Source organism: Notamacropus eugenii, chromosome 1, assembly GCF_028372415.1.
Source record: "Notamacropus eugenii isolate mMacEug1 chromosome 1, mMacEug1.pri_v2, whole genome shotgun sequence".
In the NCBI taxonomy this organism is placed as follows: domain Eukaryota; kingdom Metazoa; phylum Chordata; class Mammalia; order Diprotodontia; family Macropodidae; genus Notamacropus; species Notamacropus eugenii.
The window spans coordinates 739,818,362-739,832,074 of NC_092872.1; the positions used below are offsets into that span (position 1 = coordinate 739,818,362).

Here is a 13,713-nt window from a genome sequence, read left to right on the forward strand (position 1 = left end):
TTCAGGAATGTACTCCATTGTTGTGAGCTCCCATTAGGTGAGGCAGCCAGTGAGAACAAGGGTGGTATTTTATCTCCCATCCCCACCTAGCTTGGTACCTTGTACTCAGAGGACAGCCTGTATATTGGTGCTGAAGTTGTTGTGAAGTCAATGAGAGTGATACCTACCAGTGATAGAGCACCTTCTGTGTGCTGGCTTGGGGTTCAAAGGAAGGCAGAAAGCAGAGTAAGGGAAACAATATGTTAACAACTAGGAACAAGCTGGACATAGCTAGGTTGCCTGGAGCAGGGACTTGGAGGGTCTTGTGTAGGGAGAACAGGCAGCATGAGGCCAGTGTCATCGGGACATAGAGAAGAATGAGAAGGACAGGTAGGCGTGTGGGGCCTGCAGAGGTAGGGGGGGGCACATTGTACAGGTAGCATGGAATGAGGGCCGTTTCCATTTTTGCAGTGCTCTCCACATGATCTTTGAGCAGCCTTCTTTTTCCCAGTATCAGGCCAGCCTTGCCTGGGGAACATGGTTTTGGGAATTTGGGGAATTGGGTAAAAAGTTTGGAAACTTGTCACAAAACCATTGCTGACCAAGAACTTGTGTCCCTTTGCCTAGGTTATGTGACTATGAGGAACAGGCTGATAACCAAGAGGGAAATGGTACAGCGATCAAAAAGGTGAGGCGCCAGGTGGGGCTGATGATCCCCCTGAGCAGAGCTCTTTGTGGGGAGTCAAAGCAGGTGTGGGAAATGAGTTAGCAAAGTGTTCTCTGAGCCAACGCAGGGACTTTGTTAGGAGAAGAAATCTAAGTGGACATGAGAAAGCAGAGCCCTGGACTATGAGGTGTTCATTGAGCAGGCCTTTCTGAGTCCTATGGTGGGAAATGTAAAGTATGCAGCATTGGAAAATTGAGTTAACAAATCTTTATGATTGCATTTTGATACGCCCCAGATAACTGGAACTAAGCGGACCGTGTATTTCCTGGTAGAGGTCAGTCATGGTAGATGACTAGGAATTTTAGTTATCACTTTGCTCTGTAAATTGGTACTTCTGAAGTAACTGAAAAGAATTTAGCCTTCAGTTTAAATCCTTCCTCTCCCGACTCCATCTCTTATCTCCCCTCCCCCCCATTTTCATACTATCAACAAACCATCTCTGTATTCAACCAAGAGGACAGATTTTAGCCCAGCCTCTTATCTAAACGGTCATAAATCTTAATCCCTTCAGGCATTTCATTCTGTACTGAATTTAACTAATAACGTTTTACTTTATTATTTGTATTGTAGACGATTTTTCAGTGTTTGATCTTAGGAGGAGGAGGAGTGATAGCATTTATATGGTGCAAATCCTCTTACACATTATCTCATTTTAATTCCACAACAACGCTGGAAGGTGGCTGTGATGGTTTTTCCCATTTTTCAGATGAGGAAACAGGTAGGCAGAGGTGAAGTGGCTTGTTCAGGGTCACAGAGTTGGTAAAACCCTGAGGCCAAATCTGGACTTGGGCCTTCCTGATTCTAGGAGCAGTGCCCTCTAGCCCTGGATCAGAAGTTCCACAAGAGCAGGCCCATGTTCTATGTATCTTTGTGCCTTTCTGGTGTCTGTCACAGTGTGTTGAGTATCAGGAGCGCTAAGGAGATATGGAATAATAGATTCCTCCTTATCTTGTCATCTTACCTCGCTTGGGTCATGTCCAAGAAGTCTCAGTCTGTGCTCTGAGTTTGTCAGTTTATTCGTTTGTTTTTATGCAAATTGTTCTTCGGGTTTTGCTGACCTCCCTCTGTATCAGTTCGTAAAGGTCTTCCCAGGTTTTTCTGAAACCATCTCCTTCATAATTTCTTTTGTTTATTTGTTTATTTATTTTGTCAAAATATATGTATATATTTATTAATTTATTTGGTTTTGGTTTTCAGTTTTCTACAATCACTTCCATAAGTCTTAGATTTTCTCCGTCTCCCTCCCCCCTCCCTCCCCAAGACAGTGTGCAATCTTGTATGGGTTCTACATATACATTCTTATTAAACACATTTTCACATTAGTCATGTTGCATAGAAGAATTAAAACGACTGAGAGAAACCATGAGAAAAGCCAAAACAAAACATAACACAAGAGAAAATATTCTACTTCATTCTGCTTTCCCATAGTTCTTTCTGTGGATGTGGAAGGCATTTTGCCTCAAGAGTCCTTTGGGAATGTTTTGGGGCCTTGCATTTCTCTGAAGGGCTAAGTCTACCAGAAAAATTCCTCACACACTCTGGCTGTTACTGTGTACTCCTTCATTATTTCTTACAACACAATAGTATTCTATCTTATAGGAATGGGATATGATATCATAACTTGCTTCACTCACTACCCAATTAATGGAAACTCCCTCACCCCCCATTCACCAGTCTGTTTCCAGTTGTTTGAAATCAGAACTGCTATAAATATTTTTGTCCATATGGTTCCTTTTCTTTTCTTTGGTCTCTTTAGGTCATACACCTAGAAGTGGTACCACAGAGTCAAAGGATCAGCACAGTTTGATAACTTTTTGGGCACTGTTGCAAATTTTTTACAGAATATTAATAGCTATATAGCTATTCTGAAGAGTAAGCTTCTCTAAAAACAGGGCTTATCACTAGGCTATTTAACTTACTTCTCATTGAAGATCTGTTCCCTCCCCTGTATCCCTTAAATCTCCAGGCCCTAATCTTATTTTAGTACCAAGAAGACCCTTTTATATCTGAGGTCTTTATACTAGCCTAAAATATTACTTTGATGTATCTTCAGGGGGATGGGGGAATAGTAGGTTGTTTTTAAGGTATAAAGAACTTTGAAATATCAGTACATTTATATGGATATATTTACATGTATGGTACATATCTGTCTTTTGAAAATAGCCCTAAATTAGAAATTGAGGACTATTGGACCTTGGTCTCATTAGTGTCTTCACCAAATCCTTTAACCAGCTGTTGCCATGGTTACAGGAAAACTAAGATTTAAACTCATTCATTGGATTATGAATTCAGAGCCAGAAGGTTCCCTAATCCAAATAACATCATTGACAGACTAGAAAACTAGGTCCAGAGAGGTTAAGAGAAGACACCTGGTCCCGGTAGTGGAGTTGAAGTATCCGTAGGGCTTTGCTGTGGAGAAGGGAAAGACTTGTTCCCTTCAGCCTGAGAGGGCAGAAGGTGAAGAGAAGTGACCAAGAGGCAGATGTCAGCTTGAGACCAGGAACATTTCTTAACCCCAACAGCTATGTCAAGGCTGTGTGCTGCATCATAGAGGCTGCTCCTTTTGTATGTGGGTTACAGTAGAAAGGGCCCTCAAACCCTACTTTTCTAGATAAGGAGGGGCAGGTGTGCATTCACCATAGGTTAGCCTGAGGTAGGGTGGGTGGCCACTGGTGCCCTGTTAGGCAGGTGCTTAGGGCCTTCATTTTCCTGTGCGTGTGTGGGGGTAGGAATTAGAAGAAGGCTGGAGCTGCTATACTTACCAGTGGAGAAGGCTACAGTAAAGGATTAAAAGAGTGAGTGACTCAAGTCTGAACTGTCGGGGGTTAGTGTGGTTCATGGTGTGCCTACCTCTCCTTAGGAGATAGCCGGGTTGGTCTTGTTGTGGGCCAGTTGGTCCTTCTGAACTTTGGTACTCCAGCACCCTCCTCTGTGGAAGGCAGATTTCTGTGCTTTCTAAATGGTAGCAAAAACAGCAGTAGCATTCCCATGGAAGTGTGGGTTCCTCAGACCTTGTTCTTCACATCCTCACCCAGACTTGGGATGAAGCCTGGTACTGGCCTTTCTCATGCTTCATAGATTCCTGCCTGTCATTACCCAGTCTGTGCTTCATGGGTCAGGTCTGTGGCAGGAATGAGTCTCTGTGTAGAGAATTGAAATGGAGGTGAATTCTTAATTCATCTGAGTTTGAGGAAAAGGCAATAACATAGTCTCTTGGTCAAAAGGTTTAAGAGAGATGTTTGAAGAAAGATGTGACATATGAAGAAGGCTTTGGGTAATATTTTCAAGCAAATCTAATGCTTCCAAGTGTACTTTGCTGGATCTGGGAGCTCCCTCTAACAGCATCCACATCTTTTCTCTCCCCCCCCTCCCAGATACTGGCAGTCCTTGGCACTGATAGCTCTTTGGGCTGTCAGTCTCACTGTGGGACTGGAACGTTTGTTCTCCTTCATATAGTTCATTGATGACATTCTTGAGCTTTTCCTTGGAAAAGCTACCTGCCTACACCGACCATGTGTTTCTCAGTTGCCCTGTGTTCATCTTTAAATCTTGGAGGCAGCTGCCATACAGCTGCCCTGGTGAAATGTTTCTATTGAAAAGACTGATCTTTCTTTATTTTGGTGTCAGGAAAAGTGTTTTGCAAATTTCCAAAAGTAGTTCATTCTTCTCTCTTCCTCCTCCTTTCTCTCCTGTGGGCTGAGCTCTTTGTCCTTCTCTGTTGTCTGTTCCAGATAGCAATATTCTTGGGCAGGGGTGGAGAATCTGCAGCCTTGAAGCTGTATATGGCCTTCTAGGTCCTTGGGTGTGGCCTTCTGACTGAGTCCAAGTTTTTACAGAACAAAGCCTTTTATTAAAGGGATTTGTTCTGTGAAGTTTGGATTCAGTCAGAAGGCAGCTCTTGAGTATGTAGAGGGCCACATGTGGCTTTGAGGATGCAGGTTTCCTACCCTTGCTCTTGGGCAAGCCCTGCAGCATATGATGGATATTGAAATATGGGGACTAGAGAGGCTGTATCTATTTGTTTTCTGTGGGGATGGATGGGCCAGACTCCTTCTGAGTCATTGTAGATCACTCCAGGAGACTGTAGTATCTTGGAGTTTGATGCAGCCAATACAATATCATCCACAAAGTCAAAGGACTGAAAAAGTAGAAGAAATTGTGGAATATCTCGTTGGAAAAACAACTGACCTGGAAAAGAGATTGAGGAGAAAATATTTAAGAATCATTGAACTATCTAAATGGCATGACTTAGAAAGTGGCTAGGCATCCACTTTCAAGAGTTTTAAAAGAAAACTGCCCATATCTTTTAGAACCAGAAGGCAAACTAGGAATAGAAGGACCTCCTGACAGAAACCCCCATGAAAGCTTCCAGGAATGTGACATCTGAAATCCAGAGCTTTGGGTCAAAGGAAAAATACTGCGAGCAGCCAGAAAGAAAGAATTCAGATATGGAGGAGCCACTGACAGGATCACACACAACTTAGTGGTGATCACTGGAAAGCAGAAGAAACTCGGAATATGATAGGATAGTCCAGAGGGTGAAGGGTGTGGACTTTGAGCCATGAGCTGAGTGCATGGAAAGGCCAGGTCTTCCCAGGGGAAGGAGAGCTGCTTTTAAGCTGAATTCCTGTTGCTCACAGCAGTCCTCCACTGGGGTCATGGTCTTCTTGATGTAGGGTGCCTTCCACTGATGAGACTGTAGCTCTGTTCAGGTTCTACACCAGGGCCTCCCTTAGTGGGTTACCACACCTGATCATATAACAAAGAAAAACACTGATGAGAAAGAACTCGAAAACTTAAACAATTCTTTCTTCTGGTTAGGTGAGTGGCTGGCACTGGCCCTTTTAATTATTCCTTTACAGTAGTAGGACTACACGAGGGCTAATCCTGCCACTCCAGGCCAGTGAGGTCTTAACTCTCCTTTCCCCCTCCCCTTAGTGACAGTTTATATTTCTGTGGCCCTTCATATATACATATGAGACACAGTATATCCATTTTATGTACAGTAAAGGCTTTTGGATAAGTTAAGTGATTTGCCTAAGGATTCAGAGTAAATGAGGAGTGACACTACTATCCCTCTCTCTGGCTTCCTTAACATGAGGGCATTTTCTTCATGGCAGTCCTTTCACAAGTGAGGTAGTGTACATGCGCTTTCCCCAGCCTACTTCCAAACTTAATTTGAGTCACAGGGTTCTGCACCTGAAATTAGAAGGCTGAGGCACAAAACCTGGGTCTGTCACTTACTCACCAAGTTGTCTTGGGCAGTTCTTGGGCCCCTCTTTGGGCCTTTATTTCTTCATTAGTAACATGAGGGAGTCGGAGCAGAGGGCCTCCAGTGGGCTTCCAGCTCTGTCCAGTGCCAGGACTCAGGGCCTGACTGTTACCTCCTGGTCCTGTGCTCCTGCCTCACCTTGCCCAGTTGTTTTTGCCCTGGTGTAAAACTTGGTGACCCAGCACAGCGCTGGTTCCTGGGGAGTCATGTAAGCAATGATTATTGATGGTTTGGTTTGCTGGGTTACATGACTTCCTTTCCTTTCTAACCCTCCTTCAGAAGATTCTGTACATGAGAGGATGAGGAGCCCCAATAATGACGCCCAGCTTTTGAGAGCAATGCAAGGGAGGCTTACCTATCAAATGGCAAGCTCAGATTGAGGGATGACTTTTTTTTTTGAGAGGACAGGGAGTCAGGTGAAAAATAATTGTGAGGGTAGCTTGAGAAATGTTTCCTTTTAAGGAAGCATCCTGGAAAAAAAATGCCTTTTCTAGGAAAACTTTTTCCCTATTAAGGAGTTTGCCATAAAGCTCGGTATCAGCATGGCCTTTTGTAAAAGTGATATTACTACCCAGGTGGGAAGGCAGGGAAAAAGGAACAGAAGAAAGGAAGGAAGAAAGGAAGGAAAGGAAAGAAGGGGAGGAAGGAATGGAGGAGTGTGAGCAGAGCGAAGTCTGTTGGATGAGGTGGAGCCAGGACGTGACAGGCTCAGAGCACTGTCTCTGGACAGAGCTGGAAACCTGTTGGAGGCCCTTTGCTCTGACTCCCTCATGTTACAGATGAAGAAACAGAGGTCCAAATTATCTCAAGTAGTTACCTGAGATGACTCATTGAGTAAGTGGCAGAGCCAGGATTTATGCCTGGGCAGGAAAGGAGGAAGGGAGGAGAGAAGGTAAAATTTAAATTCAGGTCTTCCTAACTCCAAGTCCAGCATACAAAGCACTGTGGTCTCTCTACCGGAATGAAAAAGGATGAGACATTCCTAGGTTTATTGCTTCTGGCTTTGCCAGTCTAGGTCCCATTTGGATCTAAAACATTCTTTGCTTTCTTTTCACTCAGCTTCCCTACCATATTTAGGGCAGTTTTTGCCACCAAGTGACTTGAGGTGGGAATAGATGAGAAGACACAAAATTTACCACTTGGTCAGATAATTTTGAAGTGCTGAGGATAAATATTTGTAGAAAAACCGCCATGAAAAGAATTGCAGCTCACACGTTACGTCTCGTAGAGGACGAAGAGATAGACCACTTCTGTGACAATCTGAGTGAGTTCCTCCAAATGGAGGCAGTGTAGACTTTGTTGCTTGGTGATCTCAGTCCAAAGGTGAGAGGAGGTAAGAATAGAGAAAAACATTTACAAATATGGATCAAGAGTAAGGAAGGAGAGAGGCCCCAAATTTCTAGAGATGTGAGATCTAGAGATGTGTCTAGTCACATCTTTGTGAATACTTTACTTAAGAAAAGAATTGAAAGATACTGACCGTGTTTAGTACAAAGTAATGGCACAAAAATGAAATGACTCATTAATATGGGAGCCAGAGTTCTGACTTGTTATAGAGCAAATATCAAAATTAATACAGAGCTGGAAAGACTAATAATAAAAAAAGTCAGACATGAAATTAAAACCACTTTAGACTGACATTTAAACATTCTCTTAATGCTTTTAAAATGATAGTGTCAGAGGAAAGTTCACAGGTCCTGATCACAAAAATTTCATGTAGAAGATTGATTAATATAAACAGTTGTGATAAGGGAGAAACCAAGAAAACCTTAGTAAACACTTGATTTGTTTTCCAAGCAGAGATTTGGCAGCCAAGGACACCTCCAGTTTAGAATTTCATCTTGCTTGTAAAAATATTGCAGAGAAGGAAAATGGAAGATCATGAGCAGCTGTTTTTAGTTGTTTTAGTCCGTCATGTCTGAGCCTTTGTGAGCCCATTTGGGTTTTTTTTGGGGGGGGTGGTGGCAAAAATAGTGGAGTGCTTTGCCGTTTCCTTCTCCAGCTTGTGAGGAAACTGAGACAAACAGGGTTAAGTGACTTGCCCAGGGTCATAGGGCTAGTAAGTGTCTGAGGCCAGATTGAATTCAAGTCTTTTGACTTCAGCTCTCTTTCTGCTGATCCACCTCATGAAAAAGGAACAGTGAAGAGGAATACTGGTTTAAAGAAGCATTGCTCAGAGCCCCAGCCAAATAAAAGTCATCCTAAACATGCTTAAGGATAAAAATAGAAGACAACAGACAAAAGATGGAAAAGATCTTCAAAAATGCTTGTAACTGTAGTCACTGCCAAGGACAGTGCAGGCCTAGCACTTGGACTCTAACCGCCTACACGCAATCTTGCTTATGGAGGAGGTAAAAATGGCAATGAAAGAACGAAGATGGGAAATGGGACTGGAGTAAGCCGAGTGTATGAAGAGGAACCATGCTGGAGGCAGTACAGTTGGGAGGGCACTGAGGGACAAAGTCTCAAGGTGTGATGCAAGGCAAGACTTTTTTTCCTTTTAACAATTAGAACTGTCTCAACGTGGCATTAGCAGAGTTCTCTCACACTGGAGGTTTTCAGGCTCAAAATTGTAGTATAGCCAGAGTTGCTGTTGGCCCAGATGCCTTCTCAGGTATCTTTGACTTTAGAGATTGTATGATTGTCTGATACGCACTTTGTTCACCTTTGTAGAAAAACACTTTGCCGAGGTGCTATTGAGAAGCAAACTTTTAGGGTCAAACAGACCTGTCAGAGCTTAGACACTCAACTGAGGGCTGTGCTGAGAAGGTGTGTGTGTCACAAGACCCATCATTGATTTTCCTGTAGATTCTTTAACAGTTTCTGTTTATGAGCCATCTGCTTTTTTAGCTTTTTCTGACCTAACAAGAACTCCTGAATTAGCTGCTTCATTCACCCATTGTCTTTACCAGACTTAGCTCCAAATGCCTTTGGACCTTTTCCAAAGCAGTACCACTCTCAGAAGTGTAGTATTTACTTCCATTGAGACTAAAGGATGTGTCATAGCCTCTAAAAAACCACTTTGAAAAGGATGACACTCATTGGCCTGTATGGAGTATTTTTGTCTAGAAATCAGCCTTATTTCCCTCATCACCTCATTTGTGACCTGGGGCTTCTAGAGTCAAAGAGGCTTCTATAAACGTACAAGTAGTGTTAGACATTTTCTCTTATTGATAGGCTAGGGAGTAGGACTTCTGGGAGGCAGGGTTGCTAGAACTTTTCTGTATAATAGCTACCTAGATAATAGATCTGGATCTTGGCAAGGTGAGTGTTAAATCTTCTGAGTGACCTTATATTTGGGAGAAGTAACCCTACAAAAGCCACTGATAATAGGTCTAGAGCAGGGGTGGGGAACCTGCAGCCTTAAGGCCACATGTGGCCTTCTTAGTCCTTAAGTATGGCCTTTTGAGTGAATCCAAATATTATAGAATAAGGATTTGCTCTGTAAAACTTGGATTCAGTCAAAAGGCCACACTTAAGGATTTAGAAGGCCACAGGTTCCCCACCCCTGCTCTAGAATATTAAAAATGACATTGGGAGCTGAGAAGAGGAGATGAGCAGGTATTGGACAGAAGCTACCCTAGGAACTACTTGGATTGAGAAACAAGTTGCCAGTTAGTCCCCTTCACGTGGCTGGGTTTTTGGAGAATGGAATCACAGCCTTGAGAGTTGAAAGTGCCTGCCATTTTATAAATTAAGAAAACTGTTGAGAGGCTTCCGTATATGCAGTGCCATTTTTTTTTTTAATCCAAGAATAGGAGATTCCTAATTGGTCCACAGTGGCCAGGACTTAGAAATTGGCAGCTTGGTGTTCATATCAGTCATTGAAATGTAGAGAGCTCCTATTGAGTACAAGTTAGCATGTTAGGTGAACAGGAGACTAAAAAGGTATTTTCTGTCTCGATGAGTCCCTTCTGTGACCAGGCCAGGAATGCCGGACGGAACTGATGTCCTGAAAATGGAGGTCCTTTTTTTGGACTTGTGCTTCCTTATCTGTAATAAATAGCCACAGTGACCTATCGTAGAAGCAGTCTGGGCCCACGCATCCCCACCATGCCACAAGGACTGGAACAGCAGTGCTTTAAAGGAACCTTTTATGGCATATATCTTAATGCCAAATTGGCCCTGGTGACTTGGACTCCTGAAGAGCGACTGATCTCTCTTCTGTTCTCACCACTTAAATCTGAGGCCCTAATTTCTTACTAGCTTTTTCTTCCTTCCTGGCATTCTTCTTAACTTCGGACTTCATCCCACTTCTTCTAGGAGTTCCTGTGCCTTCTGGAGATGGGGGCAGGGGCATTAACCCAAGAACAACAGAGCCACCTCTGCAGCCCAGGCTGCAGAATAAAGGCATTTTCAGTCAGATCTGGGAAGAATTGACATTGTCTCCCTTCCTTATTCCCACCCTTTGGATTCTCATAACTGGCTTCTATAAAGTCCGTTGAGTCCTCATTCGGCAGAGCCCATGTAATGGGGCTTTGATCGTTGAGAGTTTCTGCGATTTGGTCAGCTCTGATGCTCTGACTTCAGAGGCTGTCATGGAGCACAAGTGACCTGCGCAGGGTCACACAGCCACTGGGTGTCATGGGAGGGATTCAGTTCTCCTTGTTTCCAAGGCCAGCCCTCTCTACTTAGCTTCTTATTGAACTAAAAATACAGCCACCGTTGTTGTCCTTGGTCTCTCTCCCGTCAAGTTAGTGGGGACTGTGAAGGGGATGATGTTCTCAGGAAGTTGGAGAGGAGACTTTGCACAAGTAGCGGGTGCCGTGATCCTGAACAGTAAGAGTAACTGGGTGACCTGTTTCCCCATTTTCAAGGATCTATGAACAGCTTCCTGAAGTAAGAAAGAGGCGAGAAGAAGAGCAGAGAAAGTCAGCCTACAGCACGTACCGGTATAAGGCCCAGCTCTACAAAATGGTGAGTCCATTGGCCACACTCGGCAGACTTGTCAGGACCGAAAGCATTGAGGGGACTGAGAAGGGAGCAACTAGAGGTGGGGTATGGGTGTGTGTGTGGGGGGGGGGGGGAGGGGGGGTGTGTGTGAATGTGTGGGTGGGTGGGTGGGGTGTGGTCCTATGTATTAGGCCTCTGCCAGGGTTTGGGAGGGAGTGCCTTGGCTGGCACATGAGCCAGGACTTGTGTAGCTGAGCTGCTTTTAGACCTGATGGTCTGTGACAACTCAACATATTAATGTGGAATGATGTTGAATGATGTGGCTGTCTAGAAATTCCTAAAGTTGCCTGTGGGCTTCCCCTCATGGCCAGATTTTAATTTCAAACCCTTATCAGAATATGGAAGATGTTTGACTTTTTGCATCTTTATAGAAAAAGTCAGTCAGTCACTGAATCCCTGGGTGTTTTCTATGCTGTTGGGCTCCTGGCTCTGGGTCACGATAAATGAAGTGCTTCCCTCCTGAGGGGCTCATATAAAAGCCCACATCTGTTTATGTACACCAAGAAATGGGTAGCTTCCTAGGCCTTAGAAGAGAAAAGGATCTTAGAGGTTATTGAGTCTACCTGCCTCCTTTTACAGTGAGGACACTGGGGTCCCCAGGGGTGGTGTAATCTACTTAAGGTCAGATGGGTGGTTGAGCAAACCTAGGATGCATTCTTTGACTCTGGGCCATTTTCCATGACCCCACCCAGCTCCGTTCTGTGAAAGGGGAGTCATGTGGATTGTGTAAGTGATAAAGCCAGCACTCAGCCCAATGTGACAGGATGTCCTGTGGTTCCAAAGGAGATCCAGTGAGCAGGAGACATGGGCATGTTTGTAGGCAGTAGGGGAGCAGCCAGTCATCCAGAAGAGTGGGGGTGATGGTAGGGGCCATCTGAAAGGGATGGGATGGCATGGGGTCTGTCGTGCAGGGAGAGGGCTTTGCCTTGCTGAGAAGCACGGCCACGTGGGATGTGAGATGAGGAGGGAGAAGGGGAGCTCGTAGCCAATGGCCTCAGGCTTTTTTAGTGCAGTATGAAGGAGAATGAGAGGGGAAGGAGGGGGAACCATAGAAGGTCTGGGAAATGATATGAACTTCTGGAAAAGCAATTGTGGCAAATGGGGGGTGGCGTTAATCTCTCAGGGACATGGATAAGGATTGCCTTGCTTCTATTTGAGATTATCTCACAAGCTTGTGGTGGCCCAGTCAGCCTGGTTCTGTGCTTTCCTCCAGCTATGTTCAGCAACAGATGGGACTAGTCCAAGGCTGAGGCTTGGCTGGGCGAGGGAGTCACTAAGAGGACAGTGGAGGCTGGAGTGCTTCATGAGGACAGTATAGTCAGGGCAGATGATGACCTGGGAGAGCCCTGAGGAGGGTGAGAGGGATGAGGCAGAAGGACTTTGGGGGCGCATGGACATGAAAGTGAGATGCATGACCATTGTGTGGGGGGCAGCAGGGCATGGGAAGTGCTGAAGGGAGGAAGTGGGGGTTCAGATCTATGAGAGAATCTCAGTGTGTATGTTGAAGACCCCTCCTGTGAAGACAAGAGTTAGGAACAAGACAAAGACTGGGCCAGGCCCTGAACCCACTGAGGAGTCAGTAGAGCACAGCCACTGATGGGGTGATAAATAGGGATTGAGTGAACTTCCAAGGAGGCAACCATGGGGAGCAGGGAGCACTCCAGCCTTAACCACTCATTGTGTCCTGAAAGGAATGTTTGTTTTGTGTTCTCTAAAACACACAGCAACCAAATGGCCCAAGTCAGACAGGCTGAGAGGGCTGGCTCTCCCTGTCAGAGGAGCAGGGCTCTGTGAGATGGGGTCCCCAGCTGCCACTTGCCTCTCTGCACTTCTCCCATGCCTGCATCACTTTGTCTCTGCAGCTGGTGTGATGGAGGCTTATGAACAAACTCCCAGCAACCAGCACTCCCATCTCCTTGCCTGGGAAATGCATGACTGTGCAGTAGAAGATGAAGGGGGAAGCCCAGTCCTGGCTCAGATGATGTCTTCCCTTGTAACAGCAAGGACCCTGGCATATGCAGGAGGGCCTGCTGTACAAGTTCTTAGATCTGCTTTTCTAAAAGGAAAGCAACTTTTGAGGGGTCAGCAATCTACTTTAATCACGCACATGTATCATTCACTGAGTTTAGGGGAAAAAGCACCCTGAACTTCAGAGAAAATACAGGGCTTCCAACTGTCTGACCATAGGCACTACATACATCACAGACCAGCAGACAGATCCATTGCAGTCTGACCATTGCATAGCTGCCAGAGAGAGAGAAGCACCAACATCTGGGTTTTCAAAGCTGGGGGGACTCCTTAGCAACTGCCCAGAGAGTTTGTCTGAACAGACAATTCCAGTGAGTAAGCCCCAAAGTAAAACCTCACCTCAGAGTATTTATACACTTTTCAGAACCTGAGAACATCACAACCCTTGAGAGCCAGTGCCTCATTAGAAAGGTATGGGCCTTCCTACAGAACAAGTCTCCTCTAATCAAGCTTCCCTTAATGGGCAGGCCCATTAATGGGTGGGGAAGATCTTGAACTCTCATTAACATAATTAACATTACATCCCTGTGTGCACCCTTTCCACTAACAACTTCAGACAGTAGGAATTTGGTTTTTAAAGGTCTTTAGGGACCAATGAGGGGAAAAGGATCAGGGCTCTAGTCACAGGCTTTCTTGATGGATGTAGTAATATCCTAGGGGAATGGTCTGTGGCCCCATCATCTGGGACGGATGAAGCAGGCATCCCCTGGGAGAAAGTGAGGAGGAAGGAATGCAGTATGTCTCATTTATGGCT

The 13,713-nt window shown here is 44.9% G+C and overlaps 1 protein-coding gene across 10 annotated transcripts in view; it reads left to right on the top strand.

Annotated features, from left to right (window-relative positions):
- ALMS1 (ALMS1 centrosome and basal body associated protein) overlaps positions 1–13,713 on the top strand; it is a 146,890-nt gene that overhangs the window by 132,456 nt on the left and 721 nt on the right. For all 10 annotated transcript variants that reach the window (XM_072629039.1, XM_072629101.1, XM_072629163.1 and 7 more), the window contains 2 exons: positions 607–667; positions 10,796–10,895. In XM_072629039.1, the coding sequence (XP_072485140.1) occupies positions 607–667; positions 10,796–10,895 (161 nt within the window). The remainder of the gene's footprint in view (positions 1–606; positions 668–10,795; positions 10,896–13,713) is intronic.